Source organism: Coregonus lavaretus, assembly GCF_964263955.1.
Source record: "Coregonus lavaretus genome assembly, chromosome: 25".
NCBI lineage: Eukaryota > Metazoa > Chordata > Actinopteri > Salmoniformes > Salmonidae > Coregonus > Coregonus lavaretus.
Window position 1 is genome coordinate 32,919,416 of NC_140012.1, and position 23,064 is coordinate 32,942,479.

General features: G+C 42.7%; 1 protein-coding gene across 3 annotated transcripts in view; it reads right to left on the minus strand.

Annotated features, from left to right (window-relative positions):
• Positions 1–797: 797 nt before the first annotated feature.
• LOC311100844 (golgin subfamily A member 4-like) overlaps positions 798–23,064 on the minus strand; it is a 63,771-nt gene continuing 41,504 nt past the window's right edge. For all 3 annotated transcript variants that reach the window (XM_084141821.1, XM_084141822.1, XM_084141820.1), the window contains 8 exons: positions 22,836–23,011; positions 21,974–22,104; positions 20,882–20,971; positions 16,110–16,199; positions 15,102–15,177; positions 4,520–4,617; positions 2,916–3,002; positions 798–2,332 (listed from right to left, as the gene is read on the minus strand). In XM_084141821.1, the coding sequence (XP_083997947.1) occupies positions 2,318–2,332; positions 2,916–3,002; positions 4,520–4,617; positions 15,102–15,177; positions 16,110–16,199; positions 20,882–20,971; positions 21,974–22,104; positions 22,836–23,011 (763 nt within the window). In that variant the 3' untranslated portion in view covers positions 798–2,317. The remainder of the gene's footprint in view (positions 2,333–2,915; positions 3,003–4,519; positions 4,618–15,101; positions 15,178–16,109; positions 16,200–20,881; positions 20,972–21,973; positions 22,105–22,835; positions 23,012–23,064) is intronic.

Genomic DNA, 23,064 nt, shown 5'->3' on the forward strand with positions numbered 1-23,064 from the left:
TTGACCAATTCAATTGTATATTGGCTGATGTTTGTGTATCATGTTGTCTTCATCACTTGTGCACATGTTTTGGAAACGCTTCCTTGCTTAAGAGAAGTGGCTTGCTTGCAAATTAAAATATCGGCAATAAAATACTAAGTAGACCTTCATTTTTGGTTTACTTAACAAGGACCTGGTTCCATAAGTTAAATTAAATGTATGTTACAACAGATTACTGCCATTCTGGCTGCCAAAGTAATCACAGAGTAGTACTGTATAAAGGCAACTTTAAATCTTGGCAGTTTCTAATACAAATATTATTTATTTCCTAATGTGAAACATTTGTTATTCAACAGTATGAAACAGATTTCCCCAATTTCCTCTATCAGTTTGCCAAACAGTTCTATTAATAGAACAGTGATATGTCCTGTTTGGTTAGAGTGGTTGTTATTATGTTCACTCTCTACAGTTAGAACACAAGCAGGTGATCACTTCATCACCCTCAGAACTGTTCTGATCTTCTTATCATACAGATTGTGTAACAGAAATTGTGAAAACCATTACTGAAATACCTCTTACCAAAATACCTCTGACTGACATCTCTTACTGAAAATTCAAAAAAGCTATCCTTACCACCGGACTCTTCAAAAGGTGACTATCCAGGAAAATTAAGAAAACATCTCTTACTGAAATATATCTGGTCATACAAGAATATAAAGGTCATAATAGGTTGTAACATGTGCATACTGTCTATACAACATTTAAAAATATCCAAATTTCAACAAAGGTGAAAAATGAGCACAGAGGAAGACAGAAAATCAGCATAAATACAATTGTATTAGCTTGTCTCAAAATGTATTAATATAGCCAACAGTCACATTGTTTAATTTACAATTTACATTATGTTTAGAGTTTATTTTTTGGTCAGTCTCCACAAAATAAAGTAGAAAAGCTGTGGGAAACAAACAAACATGGTACTAGAAGCCAGTGTGTCTTTAAGTGGTAGAGTGCACAGGAAGGTACAGTTAAAGGGTAATCTCATCCTTATCAATATAATTCAGATTCATATTAAGAATCCATAGAAATAGAATGTAGATATTCTATTTCTATGATCCCATCACAGGCAGAAGGGGGAAATGATACATACAGCAGAAACACAACCAAATATCAACTGATAAACAACCAAAGATTGACTCAAAAACAACCATGGATCAACTGAAAAACAACATTTAAAGTAACTGTCCAGTGAAAATCTCTAAAAAGTTAATATTCTGTTAACTCATACCCAAATATTGTTGTTGACTAGTCTTATACTGGTATTTGTGGCCAAAACATAAATTGAAGAAACAACACTTCAAAAACCCCACCTCAAACTTGTATCTCAAACAGACAGTTTAAAAAATGCTTGATATTTCCTCATAGAGAATGATGTCATCCTGCCTCATTGGCTGAGCTGGCCAATCAGCGGTCTACTCACATAAAACATTTTATGACCGGTATACGCCCACACCATTCTGTTGTTGGGTAGTCCCCAACAACCGGATGTTTCGGTTTTCAGGGGAAATTGAAAGAGAGCCTGTGTTGCAACTCCATCTTAACTCCTCCTCCACATTTACTGGATTGGCTGAACAGTGCAGAAGAGAACCTCCCACGACAGTTTTTCTTCTTCTTGTCAAGCCAGTGTGTAGGGAATCTAGTTTCAGGCATTTCTTTTACACCTGCTATGTTAGGTTAGTTGTTGGGGTACGCCCACACCATTCCAACACAGAAAATATGCTTAAATACCATGTTTTGGAAGGAAAAGTATTTCACTCATACTGTAATTAATTATAGGTCATATTTAATAGAAATCTGGAAACACTGGACAGTTCCTTTATCAGAAAACACAACCAAAGAATCAACTCAAAAACAAATCAACCAACCCAATGACCAAAACAAACGTATTGCACAAGCCATCTGTCCAAAGAAAATCTAATTAAAAAACAGAATTAACACTGGACTAAAAAACAAACAAATATTGTATAATTAATACATTAAAAACCGTAATTTCATCGCGTGATGGTAGATTGGAAGAATTAGATACTCTATCTTTACTTGCCATATTTTCTAGTTCCCTCATAAGATTAGCTACGCAGCACACACATATCTACACAGCGCACACACACACACACACACACACACACACACACACACAGAGACAGAAGCAAACGAGAGCAGACAGGCCAGCAGAAGACTAAATCTAGTCCACAGAGGTGCAGCAGTCTTCATTCTAGTCCTTCAGCAGCAGTTTAGTCCACCTCCATCTTTAAAGTACCAGCATCATTCTAATACCTGACCCTCAGCGTAGCCAGGGCTGAAACAACAGGGAGAACAGAGATAATGATTACTTTAACTGCACAGTACTACTTTGACTGGTAAGAATAGAATTGAAGCACAAATACCACCTACCCTGATCTGACCTAAAACACGCATATGACTAACCATTTCACGGTAAGGTCTACACCGGTTGTATTCAGCGCATGTAACAAATAAAACGTGACTTGACTTGAAACTAAAGCTAGATATTGTATGCTTGTACACTGTACTTGCCAATATGCCTTAATACTGTAACAGACAAGAGGCTAGACATGTCTTCCCCTTCACATCCCCCCATGTGTTTCCATTGCTGTAACAGATACTGTAGTTACGGGTAAGGGGTCTACATGGGTATAGTTGTTTAAGATGCAATATATCTGGATGAGTAGGAGATTATCGACATACTATACTATAGGCCAAGGCAATGTCTGTAAGCGATTGCTGACATAGCACGGACTGTGTATGTGTGTGTATGTATGTAGGTGTGTATGTATGCAAGTGTGTGTGTGTGTGTGTGTCCCCGTGTGGTTGCATATGGCTCGTCGTTAGTGGCTTTACGACGAGGAAGAACAGATGCTTACAATTGCTTTTGTGTCCTCTTTCTCCAGAACCTGCTGAGCTTGGTCTTGTGAAAACTTGAGCATGGATGTTATGACTTTAGCCATCGTCTATGGGAGGGAAGAGAAAACACAGAAATTACTTAGCCATCTTACAAAGAAAAGTAGGATACATTCAAATCAAAACAATAGAAAATTCCTTCAACATCAACTTTAAGGTGGTGGCTGCGGATGTTCGTGATATGTGTTGGGAAACTGATGACAGTTCACAATTGAGTTTTTGGAGGCAGTGCTCTCAATGGCATGGGTATGCAGCCACATGGTTCCAATGTTTTTCAGTGTCTCAATTCTTGGCACCCGGGTTGGGATCATGGCAGTAAACCTAGTATTAAAGCTCCCCATCTGTACAGCCATTCACCCAGCCCAGATCCAACATGGATGATCAGTGTCTAGCCATTCACTGACATCAGATCCCCCACTGCAACCCATGATGATCCAACATGGACACTCCGTCAACCTCTGTCCAGCCATTCACCAAGCTCAGATCCCCAAATGCAGTTGATCCATATCCAACCTGTCCAGCCATTTACCAAGCTCAGATCCATCATGGAGGCTTAGTGATCCCCTGTCCAGCCAACCACCCAACTCAGTCGCCCACTTCACCCCATAGTAATCCATCATTGAGTCTCTACTCTGTGACCCCCTGCCCTCATCACCACCATCTTCCATCAGATCAAAAATGGAGGTTAAGTGAACCCATGTCCAGCCATTCACCACCTCAGATCCCACACTGCAGCCCATAAGGCTCTGTGACCCCTTGGCCTCAACACCACCATACACGACTCAATCAAACCTGCTCAATGAGACAAAAAAATAAGATAAAAAAAAACTATTATTATCTAATCAACTCCAGGTCTATCTGTCAGGGTTAGCAGCATGAGTTAGCTAGCCTATAAATACTGGCCTTAATCAGAAACATTGCTGCTGTTTGAGGAAACCAGGGGAACAACCGACCAAAGACCTCTTCTTGTTCTAGAGGAGCTAAACAAGGCCAGTAAGTCTTTAAAATGGCAGCGTGCGTCATGTGAATAGTATATGTCTGTGGGGGGAACATCCTTCCACTCCCAGGGTGGCCATAATGATATGGCTATGACATCATAAAGCTTTACTGTTTACTGAGGACCTAGGGGGGAACCCCGCTAGTTTTATGTGTATGTGTGCGTCTGATACCCCGCTGTTTTTAGGACCGTGTCAACTAGCACTGTTAATTCCCATACAGCATCATTAATTAGCACCTATGCTAAACGGACACAAACACGGAATTACTTTTGTACGAGTCTCTAAATGGGTGACGGCTGTGTGGGAATGGAGAAGTTTATTGTCTCTCTCTCTCTCTATCCAGTCTCTCCTCCTTCCATACTTCCTCTCACATTTTTCATTGAGGGAAAGCAACTAAACAAATGGCAATGTATCCTGGGCTGAATAAAAGGGAAGTGAGGGAAGTGTGATATCGGTAGTTATATTTCAAGAAACTGGGATTATGGGCTCATATGTGCACTGTCAATCTTCCCTTATCAGAAAATGTTACTTTAATGTTAAAGGTGCATAATGATATATTGATAAATTACCTTAGTTTCCCGCCCCATCATGTACTCAAACAGCACCTTCCTCAGGTACTCAAACTCTGTGGGTTCTGAGAAGGACTCAGCACTGTAGTGGCCAGGATCTGGAAGACACAAAGGGTCAAATTAATTCATCACAGAATTAAAGTCACAAAAGCTTATAAAATGTATGGATAAAGTCATACAATCTTGATCATCATTGAATTCAGTCACCAAGCTATAACTAGGACATACAGTGAGCTCCAAAGGTATTGGGACAGTGACACATTTGTTGTTGTTTTGGCTCTGTACTCCACTTTGGATTTGTAATGATACAATAACTATGAGGTCAAAGTGCAAACTGTCAGATTTCACTTGAGGGTATTTTCATCCATATCAGGTGAACCGTTTAGAAATTACAGCACTTTTTGTACATAGTACCTCCATTTTAGGGGACCAAAAGTATTGGGACAAATTCACTTACACTGTATATGTGTATTAAATGTGGTAAAAAGTTAAGTATTTGGTCCCCTATTCATAGCACGCAATGACTACATCATGCTTGTGACTCTACAAACTGGTTGAATGCATTTGCTGTTTGTTTTGGTTGTGTTTCAGATCATTTGTGCCCAATATAAATTAATGGTAAATAATGTAGTGTGTCATTTTGGAGACAATTTTATTATAAATAAGAATATAATGTTTCTAAACACTTCTACATTAATGTGGATGCTACCATGATTACGGATTATCCTGGATTAATCATGAATAATGATGAGTGAGAAAGTTAGACGCACAAATATCATACCCCCAAGACATGCTAACCTTTCACCATTATACATTTTACATTTACATTTTAGTCATTTAGCAGACGCTCTTATCCAGAGCCACTTACAGTTAGTGAGTGCATACATTATGTTTTTCATACTGGCCCCCCGTGGGAATAATTATAATAACATGGGAGGTTAGCATTTTTTTGGGGGGTGTGATATTTGTGCGTTTAACTTTCTCACTCATCATTATTCAAGATACATTCAGGATTATCCGTAATCATGCTAGCATCCACATTAATTCTTCAAGCTCTGTCAAGGTGTTGGGGATCATGGCTAGACAGCAATTTTCAAGTCTTGCCATAGATTTTCAGGCATATTTAAGTCCAAACTGTAACTTGGCCACTCAGGAACATTCACTGTCTTCTTCGTAAGCAACTCCAGTGTAGATTTGGCCTTGTGTTGTAGGTTATTGTCCTGCTGAAAGGTGAATTCCTCTCCCAGTGTCTGGTGGAAAGCAGACTGAAGCAGGTTTTCCTCTAGGATTTTTCCTGTGCTTAGCTCAATCCCATTTCTTTGTATCCTGAAAAACTCCCCTGTCTTTGCCGATGTCAAGCATATCCATAACATAATAATATGCCATTTAGCAGACGCTTTTATCCAAAGCGACTTACAGTCATGTGTGCATACATTTTTACGTATGGGTGGTCCCGGGGAACGAACCCACTACCCTGGCGTTACAAGCGCCATGCTCTACCATAACATGATGCAGCCACCACCATGCTTGAAATTAAGGCGGCAGTTACTCAGTGATGTGTTGTGTTGGATTTGCCCCAACACCTTGCAAGGCTTTGCATTTTGGCCAGAAAGTGTATTCCTTTTATGTTTTTTTTCTTTTCAGTATTACTTTAGTGCCTTGTTGCATGTTTTGGAATATTTTAATTCTGTATATTTGTATTCTTCTTTTCTCTCTGTCATTTAGGTCATTATTGTGGAGTCACTACAATGTTGTTGATCCATCCTCTGTTCTTGTACTTGACCATGCTTAAAAAAGAGATATTCATTGTCTGATTTGTCATTGTTACCCATCTACCAATCACTGCCCTTCTTTATGAGGCTTTCGAAAAGCTCCCTGGTCTTTTTAGTTGTATCTGTGCTTGAAATTCAATACTTCACTGAGGGACCTTACAGATGTTATATGTATGGGGGGGACAGAGGAAGGGTCGATCATTGAAAATCATGTCAAACACTATTTTTTCAAACAGAGTTTGTCCATGTAACTTACATGATTTGTTAAGCCAAATTTTACTCCTGAACTAATTTAGGTATGCCTAAACAAAAGGGAGTGAATCATTTTTCAATCAGTTACAGAACATGGAAACCCTTACAGCAGTGCACAGGCGTGGGTTCAAACCAAGTGCCAAATACAAAAACGGCACATGGCCCTACATGAGCACTAGTACACCGCAAGAACATTACAAACAGTCCAGTTCAGATCAGGGTTTCCGATAGCCTGTAAATGCTTTTTATTCATTGATGGATATACCAGCCGATGTGCTCCAACTTCAACAGCAAATCTAGAATGATAGGCTGAGACGTCCTCAAGCTACTGGGACATTACTGTCGGTGTGTGGGTCTACATTGACTCACGCAAAAAGACGCCAGGTCCTCATAAAAGGACTTCAGCTAAGCGTACCACGACTGGGCAAAATTGGCGACGATCGTGTTGATTATCCCCGTTTCCAGTGTGCCCGCCGAGAGGGGATTCTTTCTCCAAAACAGAGTAAAGACGGCCTCAAGATCGTACCTTCTTGAGGACAAAGTAGTGAGGCTGATGTGCATCAAGCTGCTTCAAGGAGTTGGACAGTTTTGACTTCCCAACAGCAGCGGCTCACTTTGAGCAGGCCCGCAAATGCAAGTAAATTAGAGGCAAATTATTGTGTTAGTCAGGCCCGGTCCTTGATATTCATTTATGATTTATAGCAGGGATGAAGATGCATCTTTTCAATAAAACCTGTCATGTTGGTATAAGAACATCGTTCTACTTTATTTTATTACAACTTTACAGGCTCATTTCTATTCTGTTAAGATGAATTACAATAATCTAAATGTGATGTTAAGCCCCGTGGGTGGACGCACTAATGCATTACGCACCCAATGCGTATGGATGTCCGGTAAATTTCTCAAATGTTCAGTAAATTTAAATCTTGCCGGTCCTAACGGAAACCCTGGTTCAGATGTACTGCTCCATCATAACAGGCCAGTTCAAATGTATTGCTCCATTGTAACAGGCCAGTTCAGATGTATTGCTCCATCATAGCGGGTCAGTTCAGATGTATTGCTCCATCAAAACAGGCCAGTTCAGATGTATTGCTCCATCAAAACAGGCCAGTTCAGATGTATTGCTCCATCATAACAGGCCAGTTCAGATGTATTGCTCCATCATAACAGGCCAGTTCAGATGTATTGCTCCATCAAAACAGGCCAGTTCAGATGTATTGCTCCATCATAACAGGCCAGTTCAGATGTATTGCTCCATCATAACAGGCCAGTTCAGATGTATTGCTCCATCATAACAGGCCAGTTCAGATGTATTGCTCCATCATAACAGGCCAGTTCAGATGTATTGCTCCATCATAACAGGCCAGTTCAGATGTATTGCTCCATCATAACAGGCCAGTTCAGATGTATTGCTCCATCATAACAGGCCAGTTCAGATGTATTGCTCCATCATCACTGTAGCTAGGAAGACATAACTCGGTCTCGAGTTCCACTGTGTGAAATCACAACTGGCCACACTTCAAAATAGCAATCACGTTAGTACTTAACTGTCCTCTTCAAGTGAAACACAGTGTCAGGTGTGAAGGATTAATTCCATGTGGTTAATACCCTATTTTTAGGTGTGTTATTTCTGACTTCTGAGTTTATTTTTAGTTGTTTATTTCTTGTTGTGATTCTACGCGACTTGTTTTGATTCTGTGTATATATATATATATATATTTACAGTGGGGGAAAAAAGTATTTAGTCAGCCACCAATTGTGCAAGTTCTCCCACTTAAAAAGATGAGAGAGGCCTGTAATTTTCATCATAGGTACACGTCAACTATGACAGACAAATTTAGATTTTTTTTTCCAGAAAATCACATTGTAGGATTTTTTATGAATTTATTTGCAAATTATGGTGGAAAATAAGTATTTGGTCACCTACAAACAAGCAAGATTTCTGGCTCTCACAGACCTGTAACTTCTTCTTTAAGAGGCTCCTCTGTCCTCCACTCGTTACCTGTATTAATGGCACCTGTTTGAACTTGTTATCAGTATAAAAGACACCTGTCCACAACCTCAAACAGTCACACTCCAAACTCCACTATGGCCAAGACCAAAGAGCTGTCAAAGGACACCAGAAACAAAATTGTAGACCTGCACCAGGCTGGGAAGACTGAATCTGCAATAGGTAAGCAGCTTGGTTTTAAGAAATCAACTGTGGGAGCAATTATTAGGAAATGGAAGACATACAAGACCACTGATAATCTCCCTCGATCTGGGGCTCCACGCAAGATCTCACCCCGTGGGGTCAAAATGATCACAAGAACGGTGAGCAAAAATCCCAGAACCACACGGGGGAACCTAGTGAATGACCTGCAGAGAGCTGGGACCAAAGTAACAAAGCCTACCATCAGTAACACACTACGCCGCCAGGGACTCAAATCCTGCAGTGCCAGAAGTGTCCCCCTGCTTAAGCCAGTACATGTCCAGGCCCGTCTGAAGTTTGCTAGAGTGCATTTGGATGATCCAGAAGAGGATTGGGAGAATGTCATATGGTCAGATGAAACCAAAATAGAACTTTTTAGTACAAACTCAACTCGTCGTGTTTGGAGGACAAAGAATGCTGAGTTGCATCCAAAGAACACCATACCTACTGTGAAGCATGGGGGTGGAAACATCATGCTTTGGGGCTGTTTTTCTGCAAAGGGACCAGGACGACTGATCCGTGTAAAGGAAAGAATGAATGGGGCCATGTATCGTGAGATTTTGAGTGAAAACCTCCTTCCATCAGCAAGGGCATTGAAGATGAAACGTGGCTGGGTCTTTCAGCATGACAATGATCCCAAACACACCGCCCGGGCAACGAAAGAGTGGCTTCGTAAGAAGCATTTCAAGGTCCTGGAGTGGCCTAGCCAGTCTCCAGATCTCAACCCCATAGAAAATCTTTGGAGGGAGTTGAAAGTCTGTGTTGCCCAGCGACAGCCCCAAAACATCACTGCTCTAGAGAAGATCTGCATGGGGGAATGGGCCAAAATACCAGCAACAGTGTGTGAAAACCTTGTGAAGACTTACAGAAAACATTTGACCTGTGTCATTGCCAACAAAGGGTATATAACAAAGTATTGAGAAACTTTTGTTATTGACCAAATACTTATTTTCCACCATAATTTGCAAATAAATTCATAAAAAATCCTACAATGTGATTTTCTGGATTTTTTTTCTCATTTTGTCTGTCATAGTTGACGTGTACCTATGATGAAAATTACAGGCCTCTCTCATCTTTTTAAGTGGGAGAACTTGCACAATTGGTGGCTGACTAAATACTTTTTTCCCCCCACTGTGTGTGTATATATATATATATATATATATATATATATATATATATACACACACACACACACACAGTACCAGTCAAAAGTTTGGACACACCTACTCATTGAAGGGTTTTTCTTTATTTTTACTATTTTCTACATTGTAGAATAATAGTGAAGACATCAACACTATGGAATAACAGATATGGAATCATGTAGTAACCAAAAAAGTGTTAAAGAAATCAAAATATATTTTATATTTGAGATTCTTCAAATAGCCACCCTTTGCGCCTTGATGACAGCTTTGCACACTCTTGGCATTCTATCAACCAGCTTCACCTGGAATGCTTTTCCAACAGTATTGAAGGAGTTCCCACATATGCTTAGCACTTGTTGGCTGCTTCACTTCACTCTGCCGTTCGACTCATCCCAAACCATCTCAATTGGGTTTAGGTCGGGAGATTGTGGAGGTCATCTGATGCAGCACTCCATCACTCTCCTTCTTGGTAAAATAGCCCTTACACAGCCTGGAGGTGTGTTGGGTCATTGTCCTGTTGAAAAACAAATGATAGTCCCACTAAGCCCAAACCAGATGGGATGGCATATCGCTGCAGAATGCTGTGGTAGCCATGCTGGTTAAGTGTGCATTGAATTCTAAATAAATCACAGACAGTGTCACCAGCAAAGCACCCCCACACCATAACACCTCCTCCTCCATGCTTTACGGTGGAAACTACACATGCGGAGAGCATCCGTTCACCCACACCTCGTCTCACAAAGACACGGCGGTTGGAATCAAAAATCTCCAATTTGGACTCTAGATCAAAGGACAAATTTCCACCTGTCTAATGTCCATTGCTCGTGTTTCTTGGCCTAAGCAGGTCTCTTCTTATTATTGGTGTCCTTTAGTAGTGGTTTCTTGCAGCAATTCGACTATGAAGGCCTGATTCACACAGTCCCCTCTGAACAGTTGATGTTGAGATGTGTCCGTGACTTGAACTCTGTGAAGCATTTATTTGGGCTGCAATTTCTGAGGCTGGTAACTCTAATGAACTTATCCTCTGCAGCAGAGGTAACTCTGGGTCTTCCATTCCTGTGGTGGTCCTCATGAGAGCCAGTTTCATCATAGCGCTCGACTGCACTTGAAGAAACTTTCAAAGTTCTTGACATTTTCCGTATTGACTGTCCTTCATGTCTTAAAGTAATGATGGACTGTCGTTTCTCTTTGCTTATTTGAGCTGTTCCTGCCATAATATGGACTTGGTCTTTTACCAAATAGGGCTATCTTCTGTATACCCCCCCTACCTTGTCACAACACAACTGCTTGGCTCAAACGCATTAAAGAAGGAAAGAAATTCCACAAATTAACTTTTAAGAAGGCACACCTGTTAATTGAAATGCATTCCGGGTGACTACCTCATGAAGCTGGTTGAGAGAATACCAAGAGTGTGCAAAGCTGTCATCAAGGCAAAGGGTGGCTATTTGAAGAACCTAAATATAAAATATATATTTGTATTTGTTTAACACTTTTTTGGTTACTACATGATTCCATATGTGTTACGCCATAGTTTTGATGTCTTCTACAATGTAAAAATAAAGAAAAAGCCTTGAATGAGTAGGTGTGTCCAAACCTGACTGGTAGTGTATATTTATTTATTTATGTATTTATATTTATATATATAAATAAATAACTTTGAGCTGTGCAAAGAATTTCCTCCATTAGGACAATAAACGTAGAGATGTTCCATAGAGATGTTGGGGCCAGTGAAGGGTGTGCAACTGAACCCGATAGAGCTGGCCTTGATGTTGAAAGGTACAGGGTTAGGAAAGGGTAAGGTAGGAAAAGAAAGGAGTGATGAAGAGAAAGAAGAGGTAGCGCAAACTAGTCTTTGATCATCAGGCGTGGAGAAATGGCCTGGCTAATAAATCCTTTGAGCCCTCTGTCCTCCTGACCTCCAGACCCCGGGTAGGGTAGCCCAGATGAACCCACAGTAGAGTAACACTGACACAGGGAGCTGAGGACACACTCTACACAACACAGCAGCGAGCCCCTACCTGGAACCACTCCTCATTTGCCTCTTGACCAGGAGCCATTACTCTAAGGTGGTTTATAAACTATCTGTACTGGCATGGAAATTATGTTTTCACATTGTTCCTTAGCACATTACCAACAACTATGGCTGAGTACAGCTCAGCTCAGTGATGTTATTAGGGTTTCACAGTGGTCAAGACAGCAGAAGCCATATTGAGATGGTGTTAATATATGATGAGGCCATCAACAGTGGTGTGAGTGAGTCACTGGACCAGCAGGCTTCTCTGCAGCTAGAATAGAGAAGCTATGGAGTATGAAGTAACGGGGTATGCATAAAGGGGAGAGGTTAGGACGTGACCTGGCCAAGAGGGTTGTTCACTGAGGTCAAAAAGAGTGGACTACTAGTGTCTCGGGTTGGAGAGAGCGTTTGAAATTGAATGGTGAAACTTCAGGCCAGGAGGCCAGGAGGCCAGGAGGCACGGGGAGAGGCCAGGGAGGCCGTGTGCTGTGCGTTACGTTTTTCTTTGCGTGGGAATCACAAGACTGTAGCCTGCAAAAGCCATTATGTCCTGGGATGAATTTTCACCCCCGCCTCCCTACCACCTCCTCGCCCCCCTTTTCCTTCCGACAGCCGATTCTCTTTATTACGCCAGCAGGGAAGCTCCATGAAGAGGCTAGAATTTAGTTTAACAGTCCCGCCCTCCTCTATCCTGTCCTCCCCTGTCTTACCCCCTCCGCTACACCCTCTCTCAAAACCCTGCGACCCCTGTCCCATATTTTTTATCCATGTTCAACGGTGCGTGCCGTGTGTTCACAGATTGACTTGACAGATTAATAGCAGTGATGTAAGAGGTACTATTCTCCCACAGAGTCTGCAGCACAGCTGGGACGTAGGCCTACTAGTCAAACTATCGCTCACACGCAGCACATATTACTACAATCAATAACATGCCCAGTCTGTGGCATCTTTTAGTTTAAACTGGCTTGAACATGTTTACATTTATCTCTTAAATAAGGAAGACAGGTGAATTTCCTGCCCTTCCATTGGCATATGACATCAAGCCATATCAGTGTTTCCGTTAGGAAAATATGGCGCTGGACATTTGACCGGCAACATTTTAATTTACCAGACATTTGAGAAATCTGCCGGATCCATATGCATTGGGCGCATAACCTGATTAGGGTGTCCACCCACGGTGCTCAGAATGACAGAAATCTCAGTTAGATTATGGTAATTCTTATTAACAGAACATACAAATCGAGGATGCAACGATGTGCGGTCCTTCTTACCGAACTCTGATGTGCACTTTGAAGATGTTAGAATAACTGCCACATTTACTTTTACTCAGCCAAGACGAGTAACGAAGCGCAAAATCACTAGCCTATGTCAATCTACTATCCCCCATAGTAGAAAAGTTTACCTATTATATTGGTCAGCTTGTCGAGAAACAGCCTGTTCCAAACAGACTCTGGGACAGTTGTGGGAAGACCGATCCCAAATTCATACAACCAACAGGCCTAGACTACATAAAAATAAACTTTAAAAAGCAATGAGAGAGTCTGATGCAACAGATCAGAACATTTCGCTTAAAATGTTGATAAACTATTATTTCTTCACATTATAAGCACAGCAATGCACACAAGGCAGTACGCTACACGTGAACGTTCGGTACATAAAGCTCCTGAGTGGCGCAGTGGTCTAAGGCACTGCATCGCAGTGCTAACTGTGCCACTAGAGATCCTGGTTCGAATCCAGGCTCTGTCGCAGCCGGCCGCGACCGGGAGACTCATGGGCGGCGCACAATTGGCCCAGCGTCGTCCAGGGTAGGGGAGGGAATGGCCGGCAGGGATGTAGCTCAGTTGATAGAGCATGGCGTTTGCAACGCCAGGGTTGTGGGTTCGATTCCCACGGGGGGCCAGTATAAAAAATAAAAAAAATTAACTAACTGTAAGTCGCTTTGGATAAGAGCGTCTGCTAAATGACTAAAATGTAAACGTAAATAAAGCAATTATCAGAAAACACTGTAGTCAAAAGGGCACTGCACATGTGAGCGGTTTCATGTGACAGAGATTAAAATATCCATCACAAATTTAGAAAAAGAGGCGATCTAAAAGGTTACTTTGAAGCAAGGTAAGACATGACTCATAATACATTTTAAAACATTCAGGTTTCAAACAATGAAGTATGTCTTCAAAATGCATAGCCTACTGCCTCCAGCTCATTGCAAAGTGATGAAGCCCGTCTTCCGTTGCCGTTTGAGATGCTGCAGTAGCAGCTCTCGCTCTGTCTGACAGATTTTCTGCTCAAAGGCTCTGTATCTGTATGCTGTACGGGTGTGATAAATAAGATACATAACGAAAATGCCAACTGTAAAGTTTGGCGGAGGAGTAATAATGGTCTGGGGCTGTTTTTCATGGTTCAGGCCCCTTATTTCCAGTGAATGGAAAGCTTAACGCTACAGCATACAATGACATCCTAGACGATTCTGTGCTTCCAACTTTGTCGCAACAGTTTGGGGAAGGCCGTTTCCTGTTTCAGCATGATAATGCCTCTGTGTACAAAGCGAGGTCCATACCTCGCTTTGTACAAATGGTTTGTCGAGATCGGTGTGGAAGAACTTAATTGGCCTGCACAGAGCCCTGATCTCAACCCCATCGAACACCTTTGGGATGAATTGGAACGTCGATTGCGGGCCTAATCGCCCAACAGCAATGTTCCAATATCTAGTGGAAAGCCTTCCCAGAAGAGTGGAGGCTGTTATAGCAGCAAAGGGGGGACCAACTCCATATTAATGCCCATGATTTTGGAATGAGATGTTCGACGAGCAGGTGTCCACATACCTTTGGTCATGTAGTGTATAATTTTTTTTTTACCCTTATTTTACCAGGTAAGTTGACTGAGAACTTTCTTATTTACAGCAACGACCTGGGGAATAGTTACAGGGGAGAGGAGGGGGATGAATGAGCCAATTGGAAGCTGGGGATGATTAGGTGGCCATGATTGTACGAGGGACAGATTACTCTTACGATAGGTGCCATGGGATCTTTAGTGAACACAGAGTCAGGACACCCGTTTAACATCCGATCCGAAAGACGGCACCCTACACAGGGCAATGTCCCCAATCAATGCCCTGGGGCATTGGAATATTTTTTATAGACCAGAGGAAAGAATGCCTCTGTTATATAGATGCTTATATTTAAAGTAGCATAGATGTTTACGTTTACATTACCTTTGAACGTGCTCCCCATATGAGTCACCACTGAGTTCTTGTGGACACATCTCATCTTGTCCTCCAGTGAGTGGATCTAGAAGGGGAAAAGTATATTAGAAAAATACATGATTAAAAAAAGCACAAAATCAACAAAAAGGGATTCTTTTTTGGGAACACTTTAATTAAAGTCTGCAACTTTAATTAAACTTATACATGCTTATAACAACTTATGAAGTGTTATACCTACAGGCTTAGTAAAGTGTTACCATTTTATTCAAGTGGTTCTGTTCGTTTAAAATGACTTGTACTGAACAGTCTGTGGGAGATGAATAACAATCTACTTGCCTTCTATGGTCATCCAGGGTTTAGTTTATTTGGAGAATGCTCTGTCGACAAAATGTGTGAGAGAAATAGTGTTTGTGTGTATGTGTGTGTGTGTGTGTGTGTACGTGTGTGTGTGTATGGAGAGGTGTATGAGAGAAACAGTGTGAAGGGGCAGGGTAATTGTTTATAAGGTTACAGCAAGAATAAACAGATGTTCTATGTAATTAACTTAATCCAGAAAGATAGACTAACAGTCAGATAGGATGGTCAGAGGGTGAAAGAGTCCTGGAAAGGAAGAGAGGAATACAGTGGTGTGAAATGAGGGATGTCCTGTACTGTACTGTCCTGACAGAGACTGAAAGACCAAGGCCAACTGATGCCCTTTTCCCACTACCGAGCATAGCTGAGCCAAGCTGTACTGTGCTGGCCTGATAACACCTCCACCATAGTTGCTGGAACTACAATGGAAAGGTAGCCTAGCGGTTAGGAGTGTTGGGCCAGTAACGGAAAGGTCGCTGGTTCGAATCACCGAGCTGACTAGGTGGAAAATCTGCCGATGTGCACTTGAGCAAGGCACTTAACCCTAATTGCTCCTGTAAATCGCTCTGTATAAGAGCGTCTGCTAAATGAAGAAAATTCTAAAGGAAAAAAACAAAAAAAACATCCAAGCTGGAAGAGTACGGTCCGGCTTGGCACACTCACCCTGTCGGCAAACTGCTGCTCCTTCAGCCTGGCCTCACTCAGCAGGGTGGTCTTCTCAGCTAGCTGGGCCTGCAGCTCCTCTACACCCATCTGAATCAATACAACACAATCATCAATAACAGACATGAGCAACAAATCAATACAGGCGTTAAAGAAACTGTAGGTCTAGTTTTGCACGTTCCTCCTAAATGGGAAAATGGTTTGAAAATGGTTTCAGAGCTCTCTTGAACAGCAATTCCAATCTCAATGGGATTAACCTGAAAGATGGATAAATACAATTAATGTGACTTTAATAGGAGCATCATGTGAGTGCTCTATTTCACAGTGTCTGTAAAGCATGGAGACAGAGCGACTGACCTGACATCTACATGAGTAGAGAGTGGCCTGTGAGGCCCTGAATAGGGGTAGTTCTTTCTGAGTATAACCCCACAAAGATATTACATCAGCTTGGAAATATGCAGCAGCGAGGTGAATGAGAAAAGAGCTGCACTTCATTGTGTGTGTGTATTTGTGTAGTGTGTGTGTGTGCGCGATGTGGTGTATGCGTTCTGGCGTGTGTGCGTGACTGTGTGTGGGTGTTAGTCTGTGGGGGTCTCTTTACACCACAACACATGGAGGATAACACTTCCCTGCTGCGTATTCATTCTCCCTCTCCCGCCTGTCTCTCTCTCTCTCTCCCTTTCTACCTCCCTCTCTACACCTCTCTCTCTCGCTCTCTCCCTCTACACCTCTCTACACACCTCTCTCTCTAGCTCTCTCTACACCGCTCTCCCTCTACACCCCTCTCTCTCCCTCTACACCGCCCTCTCTCGCTCTACACCCCTCTCTCTCTCTCTCTCTACACCCCTCTCTCTCGCTCTCTCTACACCCCTCTCTCTCTCTCTCTCTACACCCCTCTCTCTCTCTCTCTCTACACCCCTCTCTCTCTCTCTACACCCCTCTCTCTCTCTACACCCCTCTCTCTCTCTCTCTCTCTCTACACCCCTCTCTCTCTACACCGCTCTCCCTCTACACCGCTCTCCCTCTACACCGCTCTCCCTCTACACCGCCCTCTCTCTCTCTCTACACCCCTCTCTCTCTCTCTCTCTACACCCCTCTCTCTCTCTCTCTCTCTACACCCCTCTCTCTCTACACCGCTCTCCCTCTACACCGCTCTCCCTCTACACCGCTCTCCCTCTACACCGCTCTCCCTCTACACCGCTCTCCCTCTACACCGCTCTCCCTCTACACCGCTCTCCCTCTACACCGCTCTCCCTCTACACCGCCCTCTCTCTCTCTCTACACCCCTCTCTCTCTCTCTACACCCCTCTCTCTCTCTCTACACCCCTCTCTCTCTCTCTACACCCCTCTCTCTCTCTACACCCCTCTCTCTCTCTACACCCCTCTCTCTCTCTACACCGCTCTCCCTCTACACCGCTCTCCCTCTACACCGCTCTCCCTCTACACCGCTCTCCCTCTACACCGCCCTCCCTCTACACCGCTCTCCCTCTACACCGCCCTCTCTCTCTCTACACCCCTCTCTCTCTCTCTCTCTCTCTACACCCCTCTCTCTCTCTCTCTCTACACCCCTCTCTCTCTACACCGCTCTCCCTCTACACCGCTCTCCCTCTACACCGCTCTCCCTCTACACCGCTCTCCCTCTACACCGCCCTCTCTCTCTCTACACCCCTCTCTCTCTCTCTCTCTACACCCCTCTCTCTCTCTCTCTCTCTACACCCCTCTCTCTCTCTCTCTCTCTCTACACCCCTCTCTCTCTCTCTCTCTCTACACCCCTCTCTCTCTCTCTCTCTACACCCCTCTCTCTCTCGCTCTCTACACCCCTCTCTCTCTCGCTCTCTACACCCCTCTCTCTCTCGCTCTCTACACCCCTCTCTCTCTCTACACCCCTCTCTCTCTCTCTACACCCCTCTCTCTCTCTCTACACCTCTCTCTCTCTCTCTACACCTCTCTCTCTCTCTCTACACCCCTCTCTCTCTCTCTCTACACCCCTCTCTCTCTCTACACCCCTCTCTCTCTCTCTACACCCCTCTCTCTCTCTACACCTCTCGCTCTCTTGCTCTAGGCCTCTCTCTACCTCTCTCTCTACACTTCTCGCTCTCTCTCTACACCTCTCTACACCTGTCTTGCTACACCTCTCTCTATCTACACTTCTCTCTTTCTCGCTACACCGCTCTCTCTCGCTAAACTTCTCTCTTTCTCGCTACATCTCTCTCTCTCTCTCTACACCCCTCCCTCCCCTCTTGCCCAGCAGGCAGTTCTTTCCTGAGAGCCCTCTCCTTTCTAAAGCATACATCTGCAGTCCAGAGAATGACTGCATCCCAAATGGCACCCTGTTACACATTTTACGTCATTTAGCAGACTCTCTTATCCAGAGCGACTTACATTATATATATATTTTTTCATACCCCCTGTGGGAATCGAACCCACAACCCTGGCGTTGCAAACACCATGCTCTATCAACTGAGCTACATCCCTGCCGGCCATTCCGTCCCCTACCCTGGACGACGCTGGGCCAATTGCGCGCCGCCCAATCACATATAGCTCACTACTTATAGGGAATAGAGTGCCATTTGTGACACAAATATCTCTGAGGTTAACTGGGAACAGGGATGGAGGATGGATCGTGTGTACCAGACCTGGGTTTGAATAATATTTAATAACGTTCACATACTTTATCTGGGCTTGACTGAGCTTGCCTGGCGAAATGGAACCAATAGAATAGTCACAAAACCTCCGCCCATCTGGCACCCCAGGCAGGCTGAAAAAAAAAAAAAAAACTTAAAGTATTGGAAAGATTTGGAATAGTATTTGAGCCCAGGTCTGGATGGAGGATGGAAGAGGGGGTGTACTGCCTCTTTAAACCTGTTTTCCAAAAGAGAACACTACCCAGTCTGATTCAAGAAATCCTCAGAGCATCCGGCTAGCTCTGGAGACCAGTCACCTCACTTGAACCCATCGCCTGAATACAGCTAAATATGTAAGCAACACGCTTTGACAATTGCCTTGAATGTAACTCAGGTCATTAAAGTGGAGGTACTGTTGTTAACACACACAAACACAGAGACACATACACACAAACACATTTTTACTCCACAACAAAGCAGAAGATAGCTGACACTAACTGTTAAGCACGTAAACTCTGTTTGAACTTTTGAATAAGATAACTTATAAAAGGTCCTGAGGGTAGGCCTATATCGACACAAGGCCCAAGTCTGGGTTTGGTTCGGCTTGGCTTTCCACACTGAACCGGTAATCTTTCCTCCATCAGACACATAGGTGTTTCAAATGTAGGACCACAGAGGCAGGATCAACAAAAATTGCAGTTGGTGTGTGTGTGTGTCTTTTGTGAGTGGGACGAGCAGGAAGCTGCATTAATGTATTGCTTCAACAGAATCCCATTCTATATGTCATCCAGCCAAGCGAAGCCTCCAGGGCTGTATGTGTTTCCCAAAAGTCACCCTATTCCCTTTATAGTGCACTACTTTTGACCAGGGCATTAAAGGCTCTAGTCAAAAGTAGTGCACTAAATAGGGAATAGGGTGCAATTTGAGACACACAGTGTCTGTCGGTTGAAAATCCCACAGATATGGCAACCTCTTTCGACATCCTGTGTGCGGGGGGTAAATTAAATACAGTATGAATAAACCGGTAAACCTGTAGCGATGGGGGCGGCAGTAGCCTAAAAGTTAAGAGAGGCGGGCCAGTAACTGGAAGGTTGCCGTTTTGAATCTCAGGGCTGACAGGGGAAATCTGGGAGGAGTGAGCCAAGCAACCAGTGGGCGGTGGCAGTTAACCCCCAAACTGCTCTGCGGCTAACCCTGTGCCGCTAGTTGTGCTCCTAGCTAGGGATGTGACAAATGGAAAAATGTTCTTAACGTTTAAACTGCCATTTTATTATCGGTTTTCTGTCAAAATTCATACGATTCCACGTGAATTCACAATGCAGATGGTCTATATCGCGCTTCCTGCTGAGAGAAAATGATATAATTTATGCTGCTGGTGCTCTTGCTTTTCACGAGAGTGGTACGTGTAGCTTTTACCAGAGCTAGAGCCTCTGTGTGGCAAGCTATTAGGAGATATCTAGACTAATCAATGGAGGTTGGAATTAAAATGAGAAGGACAGGCTACAACACCAACAGCCAACAGATAGGCTGCTACTTAATCATCTGAAAGGAGTTGTTATTTACTGTTGGATTCGGAAGGGGAGAAAGCGCACAGTTCAAGTTATGTAGTATCAACTAGCCTAGAAAACGTTAGCTAGCTAGCTAGCTTAACTACTCTCGGTTTGATGCAGTCAAGGCCAGTACTATGTAATCAGATGAGATGATAAATAACTAGCAATAAGTTAGTCTACGAGCACGAGTCGACTTGGTTGCCATCTCTCTCCTCCTCCCTGTTCCACTCGTCACTCACATTTGAGATGCTGCTCTGCTTCGAGCCTCTCACTCTCCCTCATTATAAAGTAGCTAAAAATAAAATACAAATTCTACTCCTAACGTTACAGCATTGTTGCGTTAAGTATTTGTTTCATTTTTATTTTCCCCTTGATGATGATGATGATGATCGGGACTTGTTAGTGGTAGTTTTGTGATAACTGCACTATGATTTTAATTTTGTGAGAAATAAATTATAATAGTTTTTTGGTTAGGGATTTTTTCTTAACATTAAGGATCCCAATTTGGTTAAAAAGGTTTTACGTTTAAACCCCTACTCCTAGCTTCACCCTGTGCTGCTCCCAATAAACATGTACAGTATGAACTGAGATACTGTACCTCTCCACTGCCGCTGTGGGTCCTTGCCTGCAGGTCCTCCAGCTCTTTCTGTACCTGCCACACTCTGTCACCCATCTCCACCTCTCGACTCTGATGGGAAGAACAGGACAACCACGGCCAAGTCATTTTCTCTCTTACAAAATACAGCAAGTCTGTACTCAAAAAGTACAGTACTTTCAAATAACTTTCCCCTATTTATTTTATTGTATTTATATATATTTTTTGTCTGCATTTTTTGGGGGGTACACAAGCATTTCGCTAAAAGCCTTTCATCTCTGTATATCTGATATCACAACCACACAGTATTGTCATTCAGTCAAATAACAAGTGCTACACTACTTCAGGCCTCCCCACTTTCATTATGTCTGGAGACAGTGATGAATGACAGAAGACAGCTTTTATTGTAGTTTACTTAGCTGAGCAGAGCAGACTATCCCTCTATAGTCATTTAGTCTAGTTCCAAATGTAAATCGTTTAACAGACTGTCAGATGGTAGACACACACATCATCATTTAGTCTAGTAGTCTTTAATGTAAATCGTTCAGCAGACACTACAGTCAGAAGGTCTCTGTCATTTAGCTGAGTTCTCTGTGGGACTGACTGAAGGGAGGTGGTTCCATGTCAGTAATAGTTTCCTGATGACTGGTGGAGTACATGTCCTTTTCTTATAAAGGTCAAAGCTGAAAAATGTCAAGAACTGATAGGAGTTTCCGTACTATAGTCTGGAATAGTGTTGTCATGACGATACCAGTATAACAATACTATGAGAATCATGGCATGGAAACAAAACACAAGTGGACAAATTCCTCTGAGGAACACAGACCCAATGTCGGACCAGTAAATCCTACTTGTAATCTACTTTCTAAAAGCAAACCAGTCAGTCTGTCTGTAATGATGAATGTCAATAATTAATCTAACCCTTTACTTTAAAATGGCCTTATACCCATGTTGCTACACAGTAATAGCTGTAGTAATAGCATTGTAGTTACATAAGAACTGCTATGTATTCACGTAGTGATAGAGTTTAGCTGTATAGGTTATTGCAAGTGCGAGAGACACATTAATGTGCTATTCATTCATACAGTACTGTACCTGCAGGACCTGCTCATATCGTTGGACTGTTCTGTTTAAGTCATCATCTTTCTGGGTGATCACCTTCTGCAGCTGATTGGTCTCCTCCCGATGGCTGTCCATAAGCTCCACCTCCACGCTCTGGGCCTTCCCTGATTGGAGGAGAAAAGAGGAGGAGGAAGAGAAGGAGGTAGAGGAAGAATGCTGATATGAGATCAGTTTGGCCTTTTAGATCATACCGAATGAGTAAATGGTTAGACCTGATCCTAGATCAGATTCAATACTCTGAGACAGTTTTTGAATACGGTCCCAGAAACGAAGCACGTAGTAGACCTTGAAGTTCACATATTACAAACCAGTTACTCACTTCCGTTTTGGAATGCAGTGTTAATGACTGTCCTACAGTGAAAACATATGGTGATTCTTTCAGACAGAGACAGTTTCCTAATTCAATCATCTCCCAACTCTGTTTCACCCCTATTATTCTCTGTCTAAAAAGTCACTCATCTTTAAAACTCATTTCATTTTCTCTATTGGAAACACTTCAAATGAATACTACAAGGACCAATTACACATTCATTTGTGGATTTTTCTCAATTACATGACAAATGATCAAACAATGAAGAATTTGTATTGGTGAAGTTTGAAAGCATAAACTAACAACTTAGACCATTTTAGTCACACAAACCGTTATTTATAACATATAATGATTTCATATGTGCATATTCATTTAGGTGTTTTGGCATTGACAGTCTAAATGTTAATAGTAGCATAAGTAGTAAGACGCACTTCCGAAAAACTTCGTGAGGTGCTAACTAACAGAAAGTGAACTGTAGAAAAAGAAAGCTGGGACTTTCTTTTTCTGAAGTTTCAATGGTAATACCTGCCAGTGTCTCATCATGCAACGGCTTGTCAGAAAACTCTGATTCCCTCTCACCAATGGTCTCCTTCAGTGCAGCAGTCATCTCCTGTTCTTTCAAAGCCATCTGTGTGTTGAACTCCCTCATCAGCTGCTTCAGGGATGAGTTCTGCTTCATCTCCAGATCCTCGACCTCAAGCCTGTTCAATGGGGAGAGAATAATTTAAAATACAGTATGGATAGAGAAAGAAAG